Source organism: Sapajus apella, unplaced genomic scaffold (assembly GCF_009761245.1).
Source record: "Sapajus apella isolate SASKATOON/1434 unplaced genomic scaffold, GSC_monkey_1.0 scaffold18, whole genome shotgun sequence".
NCBI classification, from domain to species: domain Eukaryota; kingdom Metazoa; phylum Chordata; class Mammalia; order Primates; family Cebidae; genus Sapajus; species Sapajus apella.
This window is the reverse complement of record NW_022436958.1, coordinates 7642018-7665143: the sequence shown is the minus strand read 5'-3', so window position 1 is coordinate 7665143 and position 23126 is coordinate 7642018. Positions and strand designations below refer to the sequence as shown.

The 23126-nt window shown below is 36.8% G+C and overlaps 1 protein-coding gene across 6 annotated transcripts in view; it reads right to left on the bottom strand.

Annotated features, from left to right (window-relative positions):
• ARHGAP15 (Rho GTPase activating protein 15) overlaps positions 1-23126 on the bottom strand; it is a 637215-nt gene that overhangs the window by 144001 nt on the left and 470088 nt on the right. For all 6 annotated transcript variants that reach the window (XM_032286210.1, XM_032286212.1, XM_032286217.1 and 3 more), the window contains one exon: positions 7263-7397. In XM_032286210.1, the coding sequence (XP_032142101.1) occupies positions 7263-7397 (135 nt within the window). The remainder of the gene's footprint in view (positions 1-7262; positions 7398-23126) is intronic.

The window sequence follows — 23126 nt, the reverse complement described above, 5'->3', positions numbered from 1 at the left end:
ATAGTTATGCATCAATTAATAATAAAAGCAAAAACAGCTAGAGAAAAATTAGACACTTTGAGACAGAATATATTTAAAAGGCAAACTTCTAGAAATAGTATCTGCAATGCCTGAGATTAAAAAAAATTCACTGGCTGAGACTAACAACTGAATAGATGTTGAAGAAAGTAATATCAGTGCACCTGAAGGCACAGCATGATTTATAAAAGACAAAATGGATAAATAGGACTTTATCAAAATAAAAATGTCTGCTTTTCTGAAAGCACTGTTAAAAGAAGGAAAACAAACTGATAGAATGGGTGAAAATATTGGCAAGTTATATTTAATAAGGAACCAACACTGAAAATATATAAGGAACTGTCGAAACTCATTATCAAAGAAACAGCCAAAATTTTTAAATAAGTTTTTTAACTGGATAAAATAATAGAATGGCCCATAAGCAAATGAAAGGATGCTTACTATCATTAATCTGTAGTAAAATGCAAATAAACCACGAGATACCACTTCACACAAAGTAGAATGACTAAAATGAAAAACACTGACCACACCAAGTGTTGCTGAGGGTGTGGGGAAACTGGAACTCTCATATACTGTTGACAGGAATTTAAAAATGGTGCAATGACAATGGAAGACAGTGTAGCAGTTTCTTAAAAAGTTCATATATACCTACCATATGAACCAGCTCTCCATTTCTAAGTATTACCAGGAAGACTAAAAGCATTTGTCCATACAAAAATTTGTACGTAAATGTTCACAGATTTGTAAATACTTCATTTGTAACAATCAAATATGGAAACATCCCAAATGTCCATCAACAGATAAGCAAATTGTGTTATATTCAAATAATGAATATTACTCATTAAAAATGAACTCTTAATATAACATGGATAAATCTCAGAATAATTATATTGAGTGAAAAAAAGTGTCCTCTGCTAAAACAGTGCATAGTGTATGATTCACTTTATATAAAATTCTAGAAAATGTAAATATATTGATAGTGACAGAAAGCAGGTCAGTGGTAGCTTGGGATGGGAGTGCAGAGGGGGGGTGGAAAGGGGAAGAAAAGAGAATTGCCAAGGATTAAAAGGAAACTTTTGGGGAATGATAGATATGTTCTTTATCTTGGTTGTGGTGCATAAATTTGTCAAAACTTATTAAAGTTATGCTTTTAAAATGTGCAGTTCATTGTATGCCAATTATACTTCAGTAGGGCTAGAAAAAGCCTCATTATTAAAAATTAACAAAAATTAACTAGGAAAGGTAAAGGGAATGGTGGAAGGAGTACATGGTCACCTTCTGAACTGAGGAGTTAGCAGATATTATTGAATGTTGACGAGACAAGTAAAAGAGATTTAGGCATACTATTTAGCATTCAATGATAGTAATATGGCTACCAAATACTAAAAGAAGTGGAGTAGGATGAAAAAAATATTAGGTTACAAATATTATCCATGGTTGATAAATCAAAACTAGAGAGATTATCTGGAGTTATGAGAGTAACCAGAAGAAGTAAAAATTAAAATCATTACATGAGGTTTCCTCTCATGAGTAGGTCAGGGGATATGAAGTGATACAGCCCAACTTATTGCTTTTCATCCTAACTTCTCTAAGATTTGGTTTGTTGCATATTGTAATTTGATGAAGTAAATAATTATAAATAAGAATCCTAATAAAATAGTTACTCATATGAAATAGAAGAGTAACATGGACATAAAAATAAATTTCAAAAGGAGGTGGTAAGCAACTGGTCATAGAAATCAGAGTACAGGGTTAAAATGTACTTGGAGAAGTCAACATTTAAGGCATGAATCTTTTTAGTATCTAGCACTAAACATTGAATCATCACTCACTCTTGGAAAGTTCTACTTTATTTCTATGTAAAACTCCAATACTGAAATTCCTTAGCATTAATTTAATTCTAAACTCAGTTTTTAAAATGCAGAAAAAAATGGTTGCAGTCTTGTATAAGAAGACATAGGACACAGAGGTCTTATGTAGGATGACATAAAATACAGATATTTGGCAATACCTATTACTCAAGGCAATATACAATGATACAAAGCATTTATGTTTGTAGCTGAATGCCGAGTCTAGTTTTTAGAGCCAGGTACATTTAGAACTGTGAAAATTATTTATTTTTAAATCACTTATTGAGTGCCTAACATGGAGTAAGAAAAATACTGTTCTATTTCATTCTCATAGTAACTTTATGAGCCAGAAATTATTGTGCACATGGTCTTTCCATTTCTCCAGTATCTCCTGCTTTCTTATTTTGAGAATTAAATGGGACAATTATTAGAAATGCCAATGGGTTTTTCTCCTCCCTTTCTCTTTTTCAGGAACTTTGGAAAAATGCAGACATTAAAACAGAAAAAAGCATTTCTTGTTATCTTTTTCCCTTTGAATCTGTAGAGTTACCAGAAGAAAAAAGATGGGAACAGAGGTAAAGTTAGTACATTTCCTAGGATTTAGATCTACTGGAAATATCCGGGTCCCCTGCAGGCCTCTAGCCACAAGATTGCATCACCTATCATAAAACTCCCTGGCTGTGCTTTTCTACTGAGTTCACATTTACAGTACTAATAATGCCTTCAGCACAAGTCATTTCCAGGGAATTAAGTCCTTGTAGTCAGTGGGTTAAATCCCCATGAAATAACCTGCAGGTGACCCAATTGGATTGACCTCAAGTATAGAATTTCAGATCAATAGCTGCAGTACTTGGATTCTGAGATATAAAACAATCCCTAGTGTTTTTGTTACTCCAATGAGTATTATCAGACAGGAGATTACTATGGAAATTGCAAGGTCTTATGATATTAACGGTTTTGTTTTTTTTTGGTCCCAAAATAAATTACTTTAAAAAGTAAATGTCTTCTGTTCACTGTTTTTGGACTATGTGATGATAATTTTCAAACATATTATGAAAAATAAAGTAATTCAGACAGCACCAGTGGTCATTAATTGTACTAAAAATAACATTTTCTCCTTAGATGCAAGGTTTTCCAGTTGCATGCAAAATTCCTTTTGGTCTAACCACCTTTTCTGTCCTCCATGAAAAGGTAACAGATCTCTCAATCTGGAACCAAATAAAAATGTTAACACTTCACACACTGAGCTTGGGGGTAATAAGAGAGAAAAGGGAAATAATGTTATGACAACAAGGACCATGACATCAACCTACATGGGGTTTTACTTGTGTATAACCAAAAAAACAGAAACCATTTTAAGTATTTACACCAACAGAAGGAATTAATTTGTTGCAGAGAATTGGTTACTCAGGTAATGAAGAAACTGAGAACCAGATAAGGAAGAGTGAAATAACCAAGAAATTAGACACACCAGGAAGCTACTACCTTCTCCAGGCTGGAAAAGCAAAGAGAGGAGGATCTGCATCACCAGAAGGGAGCTGAAACCAGAGGGGGCCTGTCTGGTCAAAGCTGAAGCTCTGAAGGAGAAGGAGCATCAGGCAGAAATGCCACTTGAGGCAGATGGGTGGCAAGTGTGAGCAGGTCGGGGATAAACTCGTAAACTGCTGGCCTTCATCTTCACTCTCTCTCTTTCTGCTAACTCCTGCCAGTGGCTTTGACTGGGTACAACAGCATCTCAAGAACACTTGCAAGTTTGGAGATTTCTCAAAGAACTTAAAACTGAGCTACCATTTGGCCCAGCAATCCTATTACTGGGCATAGATCCAAAAGGAAACAAATCGTTCTAAGAAAAAAACCCAAACACTTGCATGCTCATCGCAGCACTATTCACCATAGCAAAGATCTGGAATCAACCTAGGTGCACATTGATTGTGGACTGGATAAAGAAAATGTGGTACATCTGCACAGAATACTATGCAGCTATAAAAAAAGAATGAAATCATGTCCTGTGAAGCAACATGGATGCAGCTGGAAGCCATTATCCTAAGCGAATTAATGTAGGGACAGAAAACCAAATACCACATGTTCTCACTTATAAGTGGGAGCTAAACACTGGGTACACATGGAATAAAGATGGCATCAATAGACACTGGGGACAACTAGATGGGAGAGGAAGGGAGGCAGGCAAGAGCTGAAAAACCAACTGTTGGGCACTATGCTCTATACCCACGTGATGGCATTATTTGTACCCCAAACCTCAGCATCATGCAGTATACCCAGGTGACAGACCTGCACAGGTACCTTCTTAGTCTAAAATAAAAGTCGAAAAAAAAAAAACTATGACTAACAAAAAGAACGTCTGCAAAATACAGCTGGCTAGGACCAACCCTCCTGTGGTACAGAGAATAAAAGGGAAGAGCTGGGATCTGAGGACAAAAGGCCTAAACCCAGCCTCTTTGTCCTCAATTCATCCCTTCCTGTGAATTTACATTACCTGGTTGGTCCCTTTTCATATAAAGCCAAAACCTTGTGAGGTGGATCTGCTGAGCTTCTCACTGTATAGATTTTTACAAGAGCTTCGAAAAAGCCCTGAGACTGGGTAGAAATGTTGTTATAATTTTGAAAGATTTTTTAGTGTAATTGGTACACATGGAGAAAAAGTATCTCCTCTGGGGTAGTTTTTACCATTGCCAAAGAACTAGGTGGCTATTCTCTCATGGATTAAAAATATTTAAATATGAATTACAACCTAGAGTTTATCCTAGGTTTAGAACACAAGGACTAGCTGCAGGGTTATACAAAAAATACATGGGTTAGTAAATGTATGTCTCTGTCCAACATCATAACATGTATCTCAGCCCCATTACCCTATTGGTTGATCCCTCCATTTTACATATTAAAAAATAAATGACATTCTACAATTCTATTGTGAGTTGAGGTAAGGCTTCCGAATGTCTTAGTCCATTTGGCCTACTATAAAAAATGCTATAAACTTAGCAAACAACAGAGATTTCTTTCTCACTGTTCTGGAGTCTTGGAAGTATGAGACCAATTTGACAGCAGTTGTAATGTCTTGAAGTGAGGGCCCACTCACTTCTAGTGGTGCCATCACATGGTGGAAGAAGATTCAGGTTTCTCTTGGGCCTCTTTTATAAGGCCACTAATCCCACTTGTGAGGGCTCTGCTCTCATGACCTGGTCTTCATCCAAAGCCCTCATCTCTCAATACCATCACCTTGGCGAACTTCAACATACACACTTTGATGGAACACAAACTTTCAGACCATAGCACTGAGTTTGATTCTCCTTGCCTTAAACAATGAAAAAAGAAGTCCCCTCTCTCTTCTTTTCCAAATTACATTCTCAAACAAAGCTCACATGGAGAAACACTGTTAACACTGTTTGTGTACCCTCTTACATTTTTAAAGGATGTTCTTAGGCACTTTCTCATTCATTTTCACCATAACCCATTTTACTGGTGATGGCCAAAACCCTTGCTACAGTCATCAATCCCAATAGTCTGCTGCCTGCCCCAACTCTGACACATTGAGTTCTTACCATGCCTATATTTCTCAAATTCTGTCCAATTTGGATTTAAGTCTAGAATATCCCTGAGATGATCCTTCTCCTTAGAGAAATTCAAAGGACATGCTCTCTTGTGGGTTCTAAGGACCTGCTTTCCCTATCTCTCAAGCTAAGAAAAAGAATTTCCTAATAATTTTAGAATCAGGTGAACTACAGGAAGCTTAAATGGTGGGTATCCTAATTATAAACCCCAAAGAACACATACCGAAGTATGTTTCCAAATGAGATAATCCTCACTTGAAAGTGTGGAGATCATGATGTGAAATTTGTATGACTTCTTTAAATGTATCTAATCAGAGGTAGGTACCCAAACTCAAGTCCTTCCAATTTCCTACCAGCATGCTGTCCCAACACTGTAAGTTGCTTGGGTGTTCCAAGACAGAATATCAGAAAAAGCTGTTATGAAAATGCCTGATTGTTTATTTTTTCTTTATTTCTTCTTCTCAAATGAAGTTAAGAGAGCCTGCTTAACAATGAAACACTGCTCTTCTGAAGAAGTAGAGGGCTCATGAGATGGAGTCGTGACAAGGGATAAGAGTTCCACCCTCAACTCAGAACCCATAATTAGAGTACTGTTAGTACATTCAACAACAGCCGCAGCAGCAATAGCAACATCTGAAATTGTGAGCAGGCAACAAGAGAAAAATCTGAAATTGTGAGCAGTCAATAAGAGAAAGACCTTGGGAGAAAAATTTATTTTTCTTGATGCCATTTTGCCAGAGCTTTAAACAAGGGTGAAGGCTTTGTGAATGAAAAACAGAATTAAAGGGCACATTGAGGGGCTGTTTTCCAACACAGTCCCCCCAAATCTCCACTTCCACCAATGGGAGCACTGCACACCCAGCCATCCAAGATCAGACCTCCTGAGTACAGCATTTTTTTGTTGGAGATTTGTCTCGTTACGACTTTAATTAAGCTCCTGCAAGGCTTGTAAGGTTTTTAATTTTACCTTTCTTTCTTCTTTCTTTCTTAAATCAGCTGGCTTGCCAGGAAACTTTATCCAAGCTGTCACAGTTATAGTAAGCATACCTTAATATATTAAATTTAGAGATGTACCAGTAGTTGCTCCTCCAAGGATTAATAGCAGAAGTACCCTTGCATTTGGAAAAGATTTTCACTGATTCATTCATTCATTCATTCACTTTTACTTAAGTGTGTGTGTTTTGTGAATAAAGAAAAAGCAGAAAAGGAAGCTTCATGGAATGTACAATGACTACTGGTCATAACTCACTCTCTCATAAAGTCACCAGTTTAAAAGAAGAAACTTGCCATTACTTAATTTGATATTCACGCTGCTCATAAGCAAATTGTGGTTGACTGTTTACTAGTGCTATTGGGTGAAGTGTGAGCGAGCCAAGAGAACATGATGCTTCAGTTGATAATTTAACACATATTTCATGAAATGTAATATTTAATTTACGTAGGTTACAAGACCCCTTTGTATTCAAACTCACTGCAATTCTGAAAGTATAAAGGCAGAGATGAGGGGTGCACAATGTGAACCCTTTAAAACAGATTTGATGAGACACTACTTTCATTTGGGGTTGCTTAAATTGGCCACCCTAAATAGAATGTCATATTTTTTTTCTTAATTAAAAACAAACAAACAAACAAACAAAAAAAACTCGGATAATACTGCAGGGCCAGAAATAAAACGAGCCATCAAAACATAAAAACGAACGCAAGATATGGAGCATCAGGAATACTATCTGTTCCCCATGATTATTATTATAATCATTCTTATTATTTACTTAATAATTTCAGGATGTCAGGTTATTCCGCCACCTGCCCCTTTTTGTGAGGTACTTACTGATCGCTTCCACAAACTGCTCAAAGAAACTGTAAGGGAAGAGCGGCTCAGGCAGCTCCCGGAAAAACATCTTCAGTGCTCCGGTGACAACGTGGATGTCCTCCCACTGGCTGTCGTCCAAATTCAGCTTCTCTTCTGGGAAAACACGAGGAGAAATGGAACAACTGGTTTTAATGAAACAATTACAAGACACTAATTATTATGTTAATGTTTGCCTACTATCATCAGCAACCGTTAACAGCCTTCTGCACCTAGAGGTTTGGTGCTGTGCATGTTTTTTTTTTCTCCCTTTTTCCGTAGGAAGGGAACATTTTCAATGGAATACCATCTGTAGGAATGCAGCTAACAAAAAACCAAGAGACACAAAGAGACAGTGCCATTGACACAATATGTCAGATACATTTATTCCCATAATGCATCAGTATGAAAATTAGCATCACAGCTCAACATGATTCAAAGCTATTTGGTTTTGAGGCCGAGGGGCTAAGAGTTGCCAATGATGGCCGGCTCAAGGGACCGGCCTAAAGGCCTTGCTGAGCCAACAGGAGACATATGCTAAACATGGCAATAGAAAATGAGTTATTGCTTTACATGTGTTAGCCTTGCTATGTACAAGGGAATAATGGGTAACACTTTTTCCCTTTTTTTTTTTTTTGCCTGAATATAAAGTCAGCAAGGAATAGAATACTGAGTGAGAAAGGATATTAATTCTTTCTTACTGCTTCAAAAATATCTTTTTTTCGATTCTCATCTCAGCAAGGAAAATATGCCCAGCAACAATATTAGACAGACCCCTGTTGGCCTACGTAGGCTATGCAAAGCTGTCAAAAATGATAACACACTAAAGACAAACCACAAATGCTTACCAACTCTTTTTAGAAACAACAGAAATATTTGCAAGGGAAGCTTGAGTGAGTGGAGATGTTGAAGTATTAAGGAAAGTAAATGCGAAAATGAAGGTTTTAGTAGAAATAAAGTGTGCTGGGCAATTATTTTTGTCCTTTTCACCCTCAATATGAAAGTCTGGAATTAGTCTCACCCAAGAAGTAGATGCATTCATGTCTGAAAGGGACATCTTGATATAAAATGAACAGGAAGCAAGGTACAAAGACACTGCTGTCGAGCCAGATGATTTGCCTTTCTAAATGTGCAACATGAAAAAGGTTTTGGATTCTGGGCTTCATAAAAAAACTAATCATTTTAGACAATCTGGGGGTTAACTGAAAAGCTGAGAATCCTGGCAAGCACCAAGGTATTCGGTCAACTGGAATTTTGTTTCTTTACTGATGTCTTGGGCTCGCATTCACATGTCCGTTGGATGTCAGTTTTATGAATGCAGAGGAGCATTTTGCACCAAAAATGTAAGAAAAGCTGAGAATTGTCACTGTAGGGATTCTCTGCATGGGGTGTTTTGCTAATAATGTTCATGTCCTTTAAAAATATTAGCCCAAACCTTTAGCAGATCTTTTTTAAAAAAATAAAAAAGAACCATCGTTTCTGGGGCTTATAGTAAGTGGTGTTCCTGCTCAACAGTGTGTTTGCAAAGAGAAGAAATGCAGGTGAATCTGTTTATTTCAGATGGCTAATCTTCCCTTTTAGTCTTCATTTCTACCTCAATCATAACATAATAATATGATCCACAACAAAATCAGCAGAGGAGACCTTCTTTCTGCCCTGCAATCATTTTTGATTGATTGTATTTCAACAATTAGCCTTTTATTTGGCTACACACTATTGAAATAGGCCGACAGCATCTTAGCAGGCCAGCTTTAAACAGTCAACTGTTAACAATAGCATCAAAAAGGGAGACCTGATGGGGTTTACTGTCACTTTAAAGAACGGGGTTTTCACATTGTTGAAATCTGTCAGATATTTTGAAATGTCCCTCTCACTATGGTGCCACACCCCCTGCGTGCCCTTATAATAAAATTGGTTTTACTCCTGATTAAATCATTTTCTCCCTACCCACTACCATACTTCTCATAATGGACCTGTGTGCTCTACAGCTGGTGTTCTTCCCATGGTACCAATTCTTACTTTATCTTTTAAGCACTTTGCTGCTAAGATCTCATGCAGAGTGCTTATGTTTTGTTAAGAGCTTCATTCTTAGAGAAATAGCTTAACACATGTTCTAAAAATGTTGTACAACTTATTGCTTAAAACACATTTAGAAAATGTATAAGTACTGTAGCTTTGGCACTGAACTTTAAGTGGAAACCTTAACATACTCACACACACACACACACGTGCACACAGACACACACACACCTATCCGTACCAAAAATCTATCAGAAAGGTCCAACACAAAATTCCATTTTGGTGCATAAGTTTGAGATTGCTAAAGGAAAGTGTTCAGCAGGTAAAAAAGAGAATGATTTTGTCTTGAGCAAGAAAATGACAACAACGACGACAGCAACAAACAATGGCTTAACCAAAGGAAAGCAGCATTGATATTGGTCGCCTCCACATTAATATCACTTAATTCAACTGAACATGACAATGGACTATATCTACATATAAAGAAAATTTACCAATAAATACCATCTACCTAAAATACCTATGCAACAATCTTGCATGTTCTTCACGTGTACCCCAAAACCTAAAATGCAATAAAATAAATAAGTGGGGAAAAAAATACCACATATTAACTGCATCACTTAAAGCAACATTCCTGCTATAGATTCCTATGTAGTCTTCATTTAAAGAAATAATAATTTGTAGCCCTTCAAGAAGTAGCTTAAATAGGTAATATGGCAAATAGAGTATTTTGAAATATAATACTAATTTTTATATCAAGTTTTCATAATCAACCAAGGTTAAGATCCCGTGTAAAGAAGATGACGTTATGGCAAATTTTGCAAGGACACTGTAGTTTATCTAAACATAAAATTATGTCCATATAATACGCCTTCTTATGAAGCCAACAGGTCCTGAAGATGGAATAACCATAGCCCTATCCTGGTGTTAACAGGCATTATTGCAAATGCAATTGCATTATTTGACAAGCATTTTTTAACTAGATTCTACATAGTGATGATGTCATACTTTTCCCTTTTCTAATAGAGTAGGGTTTCTCAAAAGCACCACACTATTGACATTTGGGACTGGAAAATTATTTGTGGTGGGGGCTGTCTTGTACATTCTAGGTTGGTTAGCAGTATTCTTGACCCTAATTTGTTAGATGCCAGTAGCACTTCCCAGTGGGGAATGATAAAAATTGTGTCTAGAGATTGCCATTTATATCCCATGGCGTAAAATTATTCTTGGTTGAGAACCACTATAATTAAGTCCATAAGTGTCTATAGAAGTTACTCAACAAATATTTATGCAGTTTACCTTAAGTGGGCAGGGAACTAGAAAATTAGATACACACATATTGATATTTCTTTCATATGAACTTAAGAGTTGGTAATTATTCTTGACAAAATCATAACTTTTTATAGAACAAAATCCATGTGAACACATTCAGGGTACTTTGCAACAAAAGCAATAACCATCAATTACTTAGAGTTTACACTGTAACAGGGACTGTGCTGTACACTCTACATTCATTAGTTAATTCAATGTTTTCAGCAAGATGAGGAAGGCGCTATTATTAGTTAGCATCATATCCGTTTCACAGATAGAGAAAGTGAGGCATAGGTAGATTAAACAATTTTCCCATGGTTGCCAAGTGATGAAACCAGGATAAGGAGCCAGCAAGCCCCCCCTGTGTTTAAAATCACTGTGTTCAGACTTAATCTTGGCTGGCAGAAGCATAAAGGGAAAAGGCAAATAAACAGTAATTGCAAATGGTAGATTATTATGTCAAAGATTGTAATTTTTAATTTTATCCTTAAATGTCTTACTTGAGGCTATGCTTTTACCTGTAAGCTGACTCTCATCTTTGGTAATTACTCACTTGTAGAAGGCACAGATTCTTTTATAAACAGACATAAAACAAATTGGCAATAAAAAAAAAAGCTGCATTAGGAAATGGGCAAATTGTTATGTAGCAATGGAGTGAAGAGGAAATATGATAGAGTAGGAAAAGAGACCATACAAAACACACATTCCAGCTTGGATTTACCGTTAATTCATTGTATATCTATTTGTCTATTTATTTGCAAAATGAAGATAGTTAGAAGGGTAATTGTTGCTATCAAATGGGAAAATGTATCTGAAAAACATTTTGAAAGCATAAGGAAACAAATATATACACAATGTCACCAGAATGGGGCAGGTGAATAAAGGCCAAAATACTAAAACAAAAAAGGGACTAAGGCAATTGAAACATTGAGCAAATATTGTAAATTAGCCTGGTTGTTTTAGAGGATTTATCTCAGTGTAATGCAGTTTCTCACATGGGATCAACAAAAAGTACACTGCTATAAAGGACTACCTGGGCCTGGGTAATTTATAAAGAAAAGAGGGTTAATTGGCTCATGGTTCCACAGACTGTACAGGAAGCACAGCTGGGGAGGCCTCAGGAAACTTCCATTCATGGCAGAAGGTGAAGGGGAAGCAAGCACATCTTCACATGGCCAGTAGCAGAGAGAGTGAAGAGGAAAGTGCTATACACTTTTAAACAACCAGATGTTGTGAGAACCTACTTGCTATCAGGAAAACAGCAAGAGGGATATCTGTCTCCATGATCCAATCAACTCCCACCAGGTCCCTCCCCCAACACTGGGGATTACTATTCAACATGACATCCATCTGGGTGGGGACACAAAGCCAAACCATATCCACATGCTGCAGTCCGATCCTAGAATGAATCATGATATCTCACAATCCTTATAATCTGTGCTGGTTTCTCCTGGCCCTCTAATTAGGTTATCTTAAATTCATTTTGGTTATGGTTTTGCCTTAAAGGATGTAAACAGAATTAAAGATAGGTTAAGCTCCACAGCACAAACACCATGTGACTTTTGTGAGAAAACACACACACACAAACCTAAGCTATACCCAAACAAGGCTATCCTGAAATGCTCTTCCTTGAGGAGTCTTTAGGGCACTTTTTAAAGTAAAAACTTATCTAATATCAAGATTTACAAAATTGTATGTGAAAGAAAAAATTTGACAGTAGCTATTAGGAACAATTTTTCTTAAAAATAAGAACTGAAAGATGAATCTTTGATAGGCATAGTAGGTCAATGGTAGTTTCCAAGGAAAAAGGAGAATTTAAATATCATTAAGTGTTTAATTGCCATCCCAGCATGGTGGCTTATGCCTGTAATACTAGCAGTTTGGAAGGCTGAGATGGGTGGATCACTTGAGGCCAGGAGTTTGAGACCAGTCTGGCCAATATGGTGAAACCCCATCTGTACTAAAAATAACATAAATTAGCTGGGCATGGTGGCATTCCTGTAATTCCAGCTACTTGGGAGGCTGAGGCAGGAGAATTACTTGAACCTGGGTGGTGAAGGTTGCAGTGAGCCGAGATTGCACCACTGCCCTCCAGCTGCCTGGGTGATGGAGTGAAACTATATCAAAGAAAAAAAAAAAGAGTTTACCACTTTCCTCTTGTATTATACATTGCTCTGTAGATACTGGCATATATGACCAGCAGTTGTGATATCAGGTCCAATTTTAACTAGACTCAAACTGTCTTAACCTAGTCTTTGTTGAGATGTGCTTGCACTTGCACTATCCAGAATAAAAGAGCAACAGATTCAAGAAAGAATTCTTCTTCATGTATTGGAAAAACAAGTGCTTTTTTACCTTGTAATATTTTTCATGGCACTTTTAAAAACCTCTTTCCAACTTTTGTTTTATTGTTGCAATTTTAAAAAGAGGAAAAGACACCCCAGCTTTCCCAGGATACAGAGAGAATAGCCCTGATCTCATTAATACAGTGCAAATAACCTGTTACACTATGAAACTCTCATAAAGGATGGTGTCCCTGCTTCCAGCACAGATGACCATTTGGATCCCTTATCTAAAAGGCCTGCTGGGTACATCAAAGTCATATCCCAAGTGAAAGAGATGCCAGAGGGATGATCAATCCAAAACATAATAATACGTTCAGCCCTAAAACCAGATCAGAAGATTAGATATTAAAGTGTATAAAACGACACTGTTTATAAAGATATAGAAGATTTTTAAATTAACATTTAAAGGAATAGATCAAAAGGAAGTTGGCTGAATCATTTGACTAGCTCAACCTTTCCTGCTGTGCTGGTTCCTGAAAGTGATGGTTTGGTCTGATTTCTGGTGGATTAGAGAGGTTCCGCATTCTCAAACACAGTGACGTCAACGCTGTGCCAAAAGCAGCATCTTTCTGTGCGGCACTGGCTAAAGCTCCTTCCTTCCACACCTTGGCTGTAACATGAGACTTCACAGAGGAGATTATCTGAGAAAACTAGACCAGTTGGCCAGTTAATTTGTTTGTTCACTTAATTTTTATCAAACAGAGACGGAAAGAGACTACATGCCAAGCATTGTGTTTTTAAAGCTACAGCTGTTGAGGCTGCTTTATATTCCTCAAAGGAGTGGGCTTCACCAGGTGCTTAGAAAGTGAATATAGATAAAGTTCTGGACATTTTACATCTTGTTACTCTTCCTTAGAATCGTATTATTTTCACATTGGGGGCAAGCTGGGACAAACTCAAAGAACAAATATATCACCCAAAAATGTGCATCGTGCCTGTTATTTACTGAACTGTGTCCTTCCATTCCTCAAATTCATACATTGAAATCTTAACGCCCAATACTTCAGAGTGTGACTGTGTTTGGAGACTGGATCTTTAAAGAGATAATTACGGTAAAATGAGGTCATATGGGCCCCCATTCAATATGAATGGTGTCTTTATAGCAACAGAGTAGGGTGCACACAGAAGAAAGACCATGTGAAGAAACAGGAGGAAATTGGCTGCCTATACGTCAAAGAGAGAGCCTTAGGAGAAATTAACCTACCGATACCTTTATCTCAGACTTCTAGCCTTTAGAACTGTGAGGAAATACATTTCTGCTGCTTAAGCCACCCAGTCTGTGGTACTTTGGTACAGTAGCTCAAGCAAACCAATACAACACCCCAAAGTTTTGGGCAGAGAAAGACAATGTCAAGTTTTGGGATAATACCTATACATTTTCTATACTTAGGAAACACAGTGAGCACAGAGATAGCTCTTCAGGTAATTCCATTTGAAGAAAAATAATTGCCATTATTCAGAGAACAGATTTGAAGGTGGAATTGGTTGAAAAATTGCTTGCCTATTCAGGCTCAACCTATTTCAAATGATTTGCTCTATGAATATGCGGAAAACTCTCCAGTGTGGTCTCCAGACAAAGAATAAAATAATGACTGCCATTTTCTTATTCATTCTTTGTCCAACTACTATGTCTACGGTAGAAATACTGCATGGTTTCTGTCACCTGAGACTCACAGTACTACTAGAGAACTTTGGAAACTTCCTCGGAAAAACTCAACCCAAGTCCAGTCAGCTGTCTATGGTCATTATACCTATTAAAGAGAAAGGAGCAAAGTGGTTTTAAATATGAAACGTTGTAAGCAAAATCAAAGAGATTTGTTTCATATGATTTATCACAGTAACCCCCAGGAAGCTCTTAGGAGTCCTTTGTTTGACAGTTGGACCTATGGGGAGAATAGATGGTTCTATTACCACCTGATCTACAAAATCTGGTTTTCTGTGGCCTCCTTGAATACCTTGAATTATGAAAGAGGGAGGAAGGAAATAACCACAAAGTTTCTAAGATTTTAAAACTTTTTTTTAAAAAAGCTTTGATTTCTGCATATCCAATGGGCTACTTTGGCACATCATGTCAGCTTGCTTTCTGTGTGCTGTCATGTTGTGTGCATATCTTTGGAAATTATTTGAGAAGGCCAAGGCATGCACATGTCACAGGCTGATATGGACATATCTTTAGTTACTCTCTCGGAAGGAGGTGGAACAGACTTCTACTCTATCCAGTAGGGAAGTGAGTCAGAAACAAGGTTGTCTTATTTTAATTTCTCCTCAGATTTCATTTGAATGTAAAGAATAACATAATAAATAGGTGCAACTGAAACTTGTGAAGCAAGCACCACAGATGGAAAGTGTAACAAATGTGTCATTGCTTTGTGCATTTTTAATTTATAATGGCATAACATAAAACATCTTCCCATCATCATAACTCCATGCATAATGCTACCTTATAAAATGACATTAGTGACATTATGCTTCTCTCCAGGCTTTTAGATATTTTGTTTAGGTAGCTGAGAAGAGGTAGTCCTGTTCAGAGGCAACAACAGCAACAAAAATGAACTGACTTTTTTTCTTTCAGTGAGGATCGTAAGAAAAAATTGATGGATTTCATGGTACCCATATATATTTCTTTAATTCCTTTCTTACTCAGAGCTTCCAGAACTGTTCTTATTTCCATTCAGTCAAAGGCTTTTTGTATTCTATAGATACTGTACACAATGGGTCTTTTTATTTAACCATCTTCTCCAAACAGATCCTGAATTTGCTTGAATTCCATGGATGATTTCATACATTACATACTCCAAAGGGGAAAGAATTGTAGGATTAAATTTCAACAAAGTCATTTTTGAAAGCTTGCTTCATAGTGGCTTTAAATTTCAACACCATTGCTATTGTTCCCTTGCAAATGTGAAGCACAGGGCCAAGTCAAAACAAATCTCATAATGATATCTAGGAAATAAGCTAAGTCCTATAAATGCCCATATACAGATAATATGATTCTTGTGGGCAAAAACACATATATAGAAGTTATTAACATTCTGGTTTCTTCACTTGTCAAATGAGAATTCTTAATTTTCTGTTAGATTTAAGTGACATATATATGAGAAGCAAATAGTACAGCCATACTTTGACAAATATTTCCAGAATGTAATATAATTTCTGGCTTTTATCATTCCCCTTACTATATTGGTGACATGTGTAGGGTTAGCAACGTTAACATTAAAAAGGACAACGTTAACATTAACATTCGGCTTTTTGGTAACTTAGAATTTTCTGTCTGGAAATATCTCTTCAGAAAAATAGAAATAAAAGGTAAACAAAACTGGTAGATTAAGATATTGCTACTCTCATTCACTGAAACTATGTTATCCCCAGATAAGACAGACATCTGTTAGTTGTCAGTTAAGATAATCAAAATGAAGGGACAATTTCTGGAAATTATTAATGATAATTTTTAACCTAAATTATCTTGCTTAGTTTGATTCATGGGAGTAAACTGAATTTTCTATATCACAAGACTTCATCACAATCACCACTAAAGCTCTACAAAGCTACACAAAATAAGAGTTGGGAGATTTATAAATTTAACAACTACTTGCATAAAGTATGGTAAAATAGGTCAACATGCATCAGTTTCCTGTTGGAACTACTGAATAACACTACCATCTTAATTATTCTAGCCTAAACAAACCTGTGGAACCAATTCCCAGTCTCTGCCTATAATATGTGATGCCTAGCCATCTATGCTGTTAATCTTGACTCTTCCCTACATTGGGTTTCATTTCAAACTTTGCTTACTATGTTTCTAATCCTAGCCTGAGAACCCCAACCCTCCTGGGACACCTAATTAATTTAACTATAGTGATTTAAACAAAGGATCTCTCCTCTATATCTGCCTCAAAGAAATTTGTTTTATTTATCTTTATATCCCAGGGCTTAGCCAGTGCCTGATGCACTCCTTTTTATTAGCTATTAATATATTTGCATCACCTATCAAATTTTAACCTCCTTTGATAGCAGAGGCTACTTCATAATACCAATGATGACAATAGATATATGTACACACACATACACACACAGCACAATCTGTGTTCTTTTTATCTTTCTCTTTCAAAACATATAACCAATATTGAAGACATAAGTAGATTATTCATTCACTTATCTAATGTTTATTGAACTCAAATTTTGTGCTAGGTGTGTTATAGCTGCTGGGGGTAAAAAGAATGATAAAGATCTAGGTTCTATGCTCAAAGATTTCATAGTATATAGGAAGTTTGGTCAAATAGAAAAAATGTAATCAAGTATGGCAAATGTTATTATATAACTTCCTGCGGACTGTATGGAAACATAGATGATTAGCATCAAGCTTCATCTGGGTGTAGTCAGAAGGCTTCCCAGATGAGGTGTCACATAATAATGATCTTAAACGATGATCAGTCAGGTGGGTGAGGGTGGGCAGGAGCTGGGAGAGAGGAAGAGAAGAGATGTATGAAGAAAAATTCAAGTAGAAGTAATGATCATGCCAAGGAGTGAAGAACATGATGCATTTTGGAAGCCACAAGTTGTTGGAGACTCTAGAAGTGTAGATTCCATGTCTCAGGGTATTGAGGATAGAAAAGAAGGCAGAGGGTAGAGCATGGAAGTCCTCACAACTGGAAAAGTCTGGATGACCATTAGCAGGTACCAACATTCTAGAAAGATGCTCTGTGAGTAGCATGTAGGATGGGTTGGATTGGGTGTATAGAAGAGGGGTGATGTGTTCAATAAGACGCAATGAGCAAGAAGTTCAGCTGAGAGGCTTTCATGTGTTCCAATACTGCACATTCACTGAGAAAAAAATGTTTTTAAAGGAAGTCAGTTAATAAGAAACAGGTGCATTTATGAGAATGTTACATAGCAGAGAATGAAGTCTAGAAAACTGATGGCTAGCATTTACAAAGGATTAGAGTTCAGAGATCAATTTTTGTGTATCACATTTATTACAGGTTCAGGGAAGTCAGAATATTCCATTTTCCTGAAGTTTATAAAGACCTGCTGGTAGTTTGCAAATGAGAATCCATTTGGATTATCTGACAAGAGATAAGACTTCAATGGTGTTTTCGTATCATGAACTACTTTACTGACACTACAAAAGGGAATTACAATTAATTGGATTATGTTGGTCTCCACATGCTGATTGAAAGAAAATAAAGTATAAAAGTGTAACTATTGCTAACAGGTCATATCTATCATCAACCATGGGATTTGCTTTTTTACTTACCAATAAGATTAATTTCTTCTTAACAATCTTCCAATTTGAAGTCATTTTAATTATAGAGTTTAGAAAATTCAAAGGAAATGGCAAACCTACTTTCAATGTATTATTAATAATTGACCTCATTTTTATTCATCTTTATGATGACGGAAAAAGAAATGGAGGGTTTGTTTATTGTTTAGAAGAGTTTTACTTACTGAAGATCCTTTTGCAATCTTTCATCAATCTCAATTTAATTAAAATTTTTATTTACTGGATTTCTATAAAGTGCTAAACCCAGGGCTACGTTTCTGGGGATTCACAACAATGCGATCTCTGCTTTCAAGGAAACTAACATCTAGAAAAGGAGTTAGGCCTGCAAACTCTAAACATCATAGTGTGACTAAGTGGAGCGTTGCATTAAAGGTGTAAACCACTAGAAAACCAATAATAGTTGAGCACTTCTCAGGCACTATTCTAAGTGCTTCACATGCAGGAATTCATTTAATCCTCACATCAACATATGCTGGATGTACTATTATTAGTTCAGTTTTACTGATGGGAAAGTAGCTCCAGAGATGAAGCAACTTGTTCAGGTTCACTTAGGCATTCAGTAGCAGAGTCCAGGCAATCTGGCTCCACCTAAAACCTTAATCATTCTGCTAGTAATGCAGGACAAGTAAGCCCCCAAATTGGGGCCTTACTGGGAGGGCTTTTGGCTTTGCCCAGATCTGCCTCATCCCTGTTTTAGCTCGTCCTCATTTTGGTCTGCTGTCTGAGTACCGCCTCTATGCTTGGGTCCTGCCTCCGATTTCATCAACACAAAGTGTGGAATGGTTCATTCTGACAGGTGACAGATGAAACTTCTCCCACAAAATGTCAGTGAGAAAGGCATAGGATTTTGCTGAACTGAGATAGGTGAGGAAGAATGTCCCAGGCCAGTGTTTTTTAAATGTGGTCCCAGAACGAGCTATATCAGCATCACACACAGGGCATTTAAGGCAAATTATCAAGACCTACCTCAGATTTAACTGAAACAGAGGTGCTTGGGTGCAACTGGCAGTCTGCGATTTAACAAGTCCTTCAGGTGATTTTGATGCATGTTATGCTGAGGACTACTGTTCTAGCAGAGGTATGAAATAGATCAAAGTTTGATATTGGCAAGAGGCCTCGTTATGACCAGTGCGAAGGAGAATGATGAAATGCAATGAGAACTTAGCTTGGAAACCAGGGAAAAGTGTAATTGTTATACTAATAGATTAAATGTTCTCCTTTAGATGTGAGAGAATTGTCAGAAGCTTGAATGAGGAAATATCGTCATCCAGACTGCATTTCATGAAGATAAATCTGTTGGAAATAGAATAATGCATTTGAGAGGTGAGAAGAAGGAATACGCAAATTCATTAGAAGGCCCTGGAAACAGCCCAGCAAGATACCACGAGGGCCAGAACTAAATAGTATTTGCAGAAGTGTAATGAAAAGGCTATGTGAGATCTTCCATTTAATGAAAAAAGGGGTGGCAAAGGGGGAAAGAATCAAAATTATTGTTTGTAGCTAGTTATATGTAATACTTGATAAAAGAGTAACTAGGATTTTTAATTTGTTCAATTTGTTTTTGATAAAAAGACACCAGGGATAATGAATTTGGTTGGGGGATTCTATTGACACTTCTGTTTGGTGATGCTAAGCAGATATTTGGACTTTGGTCTATGGAGCTTGGCAAAAAGATCAAGATTGGACAGACAAATTTGAAAAATATCAGCATAGAAGTTAAAGTTGAGTAACAATAACAACTATAACAACAAAGACGACAAGACCATTAACTTAACACCGGTCGTGTCCCAGCCACTGTGCTTGGTACTTTATTCGCATGATCTTATGTCATTTTCATAGTAACAAAGCAAGGAAGTTGTTATTTACAGATTTTATAAGTAAGGATCTAAGGACCAGAGAAATTAAATAACTTGATTGAATTCATACAAGAAATTAGTGTCAAGGCTAATATTCTAACCCTGATCTATCTCACTCACACATAATTTTGCAAAACCACCTGAAACAGTAAGGGACAAAGATAGTTGTATAGCAACATGTAGGGCAAGAAGGGAAAAAGTGTCATTCAAGTTTATGTCCTGGAACTAATAATAGAATTATTTTTACATGAGGCTCATAAGCAAGTGGCTTCAAACCATTACCTTAAAAAAACTAACAAACAACATGAATTCCTGCATTAATAATTTATTTCCAATGATCAGCAACTAAACAAATCAGCTTGTTTGGCAAGGTAAATTCCATTACAGTGTACAGTGTTGTTTCTAGAGGAGTAGTGTTAGTCTTAAATACACTGTAAGAGGCCGGGCTGGTGGCTCATGCCTGTAATCCCAGAAATTTGGGAGGCCAAGGCAGGTGGATCACTTGAGGTCAGGAGTTCGAGACCAGCCTGGCCAACAGGGCAAAAACCTGTCTCTATTAAAAACACAAAAATTTGCTGGGCATGGTTGGTGCGTGCCTGTAGTCCCAGCTATTCAGGAGGCTGAGACAGGAGAATTGCTTGAACCCAGGAGGCAGAGGCTGCAGTGAGCCGAAATCATGCCACTACACAACTGGGTGACAGAGTGAGACTCTGTCTCAAATAAATAAATAAATACGTTGAACAAGTAATATTTTGTCTGTGATTCAAGTCATCTGTGCTGAAGAACATGGCCCACTGCTAACCCAAGCTCTTTGATGTGTAACTAATTAAAAACAATGACTATGGTGTACATTTTATGAGGCAAAATACACCTAAAGTTGAGAGGAATGAAACATGTGAATTGATTGTTGTTCAATATTTGTCTAAATGACCTGTTTCAATGGTTGCATCCAAATAAACAAGTTGGTAGTTTGCAATCAAAGTGGAAAGTTGGTCAGGCAGATGACCCATTGGATATATACTCTCTCCCTTAATCCAAATGCTTAGGAAGGCAGTACTAAACTACGAATCTCAGTTAAAGCATAAAATTACTTAAGAACATTGTATTTTAATTTTTTGAAAATCTAGGTTACATTTCCTTTAATGAACAGGGCTATTTTTAAGTGGTAGAAGAGCCATACGTTCATTTGAATATGTGATAAGGCACTTGAATAAACTTCCACTTTCCATATCATTTACAGATTGGATTTATATACTGAATACACCTTCATCATACATTTTAAATACTGCTTTCTAATTCCATCATTCAAGGCCTCTTTTTCCTCTCTACAACCTGCCATTCAATCTTAAAATTTGACCTCATTCAGACCTGAGCATCTGGGTCCGTTATACTAGTATACTAGATATTCCCAAGCAAGAACCAAAGATAAGCTATCATGACCTAAGCTATCATACCCACCCACCTCCTCTGGCCCTATCCCACCACTTCTTTAAAGCCCAAAGGAAGATTGTTTATCCCAGGAGTTCTGCCTAGAGCGATCCACTTTTCCTTGATCTCACTTTCCTCTTAGCATAAGCATTTATTGCCTTTGGCACCAATTCTGTGATTAAGCATTCACAGTCCTGGCATTTTTGCATTGTCTCCTGCCCTCTGCTCTGCTGCAGATACCTTTCATTGGCCCAACCTAGTCGGAAGCCTGTTGGCAAGTGGGGTTTGGTGATGTGGTGCACACAGATCCTGGGTACTGAACAGGACAGTGAAGAGTGGAGAAAAGACATGAGGTAAGGAAGCAAACAGAAGATTACAAACACCTCAATCCCATATTCTGCCAGCTGAAATCTAGAAGTCCAAATGCCCAGAGAAATATTTCAGAATCTCAAAACAGTGTAATTTGGTTTTGAATTTGTAGAAACTTTTTGGGTGGGGATGGGAGGGACAAGAATCTTTTGTGTAAGGCCATACCTAACATCCTTAATCCCATAAAGAAACACATGTACACGCATTTATTCCAATGTGTAATTATTGACATAAACACAGCTGCTCTCTATGTTAAAGGAGCATTAAACTCACAAAAGCATGGAAATTCCTACTTAGAGTGCCTACTCCATTCTTAACATGCCTTGTTGTGCCCAGATGCTGCATGTATTTTGTGCCATTTAAAAGGTTGATGTACAAAAGCAAAAAGGTGGCAGAAAAAAATAACTAGAGAGAGGATTGAGCCAGTAGAGTTGTCCTATTCTTAAATTTTATTATGCGCTAATCTCCATAATGCCTAGGCACAATAAAACAAATTAAGAATTAAAGAAGAGATAATTTGACTGTGGATTTCTGAATTTGGGGGCAGGAAAGCTACACATGTAAAGATACACAAGACACATACAGCCAAAACAGAAGAATACTGAAATTGTGTAGTTTATGTTAAACTTAAAATAAATAGAGATTTACACTTCCTTTTAGATCCAGAAATACATGAAAACTTGCAAGGCAGCCCACAACAAAGCAATTGACAAGAAAGATAGCATCTGCTTTTCTGTCTATTCAAGCTGAAGTTTTTCATTCTGAATGCAAGCAATGCTTCCCAAGTTAACATAATTAACTCATGACAATCCTGAAACATCATAATATAAGATACAGATGGAAATTCAAAGCTTTAAAAATGTCAGCTAACTGCATCAGGATTATCACTTTTTTTAAAGTGAACAAACCATAATGCTAATTAAAACAGGTGTTTTTACTTCAAACCCTTTTGAATGTTATGAAATTACAACCAGGGTTATTTATTTATTAGTCTGCTGTGAAACATACATCTTAGAAAAAAGAGGATCTGTGAAAACAACAAAGTAAAAAGACAAAAAGAATGACACTCAGTACTGCTTTCTGACACAATAGAGGACCAGTCGTTCAATTAGTTAGTAATTTCCGTGTGACTACTTGACAGAATCTACTAATTGTTAATCTTCCACTAACTATTGCTTTACATAATTAATTATATTCAAATAAAAACAACAAAGATATGTGGGCCAGTTGCCCTTTT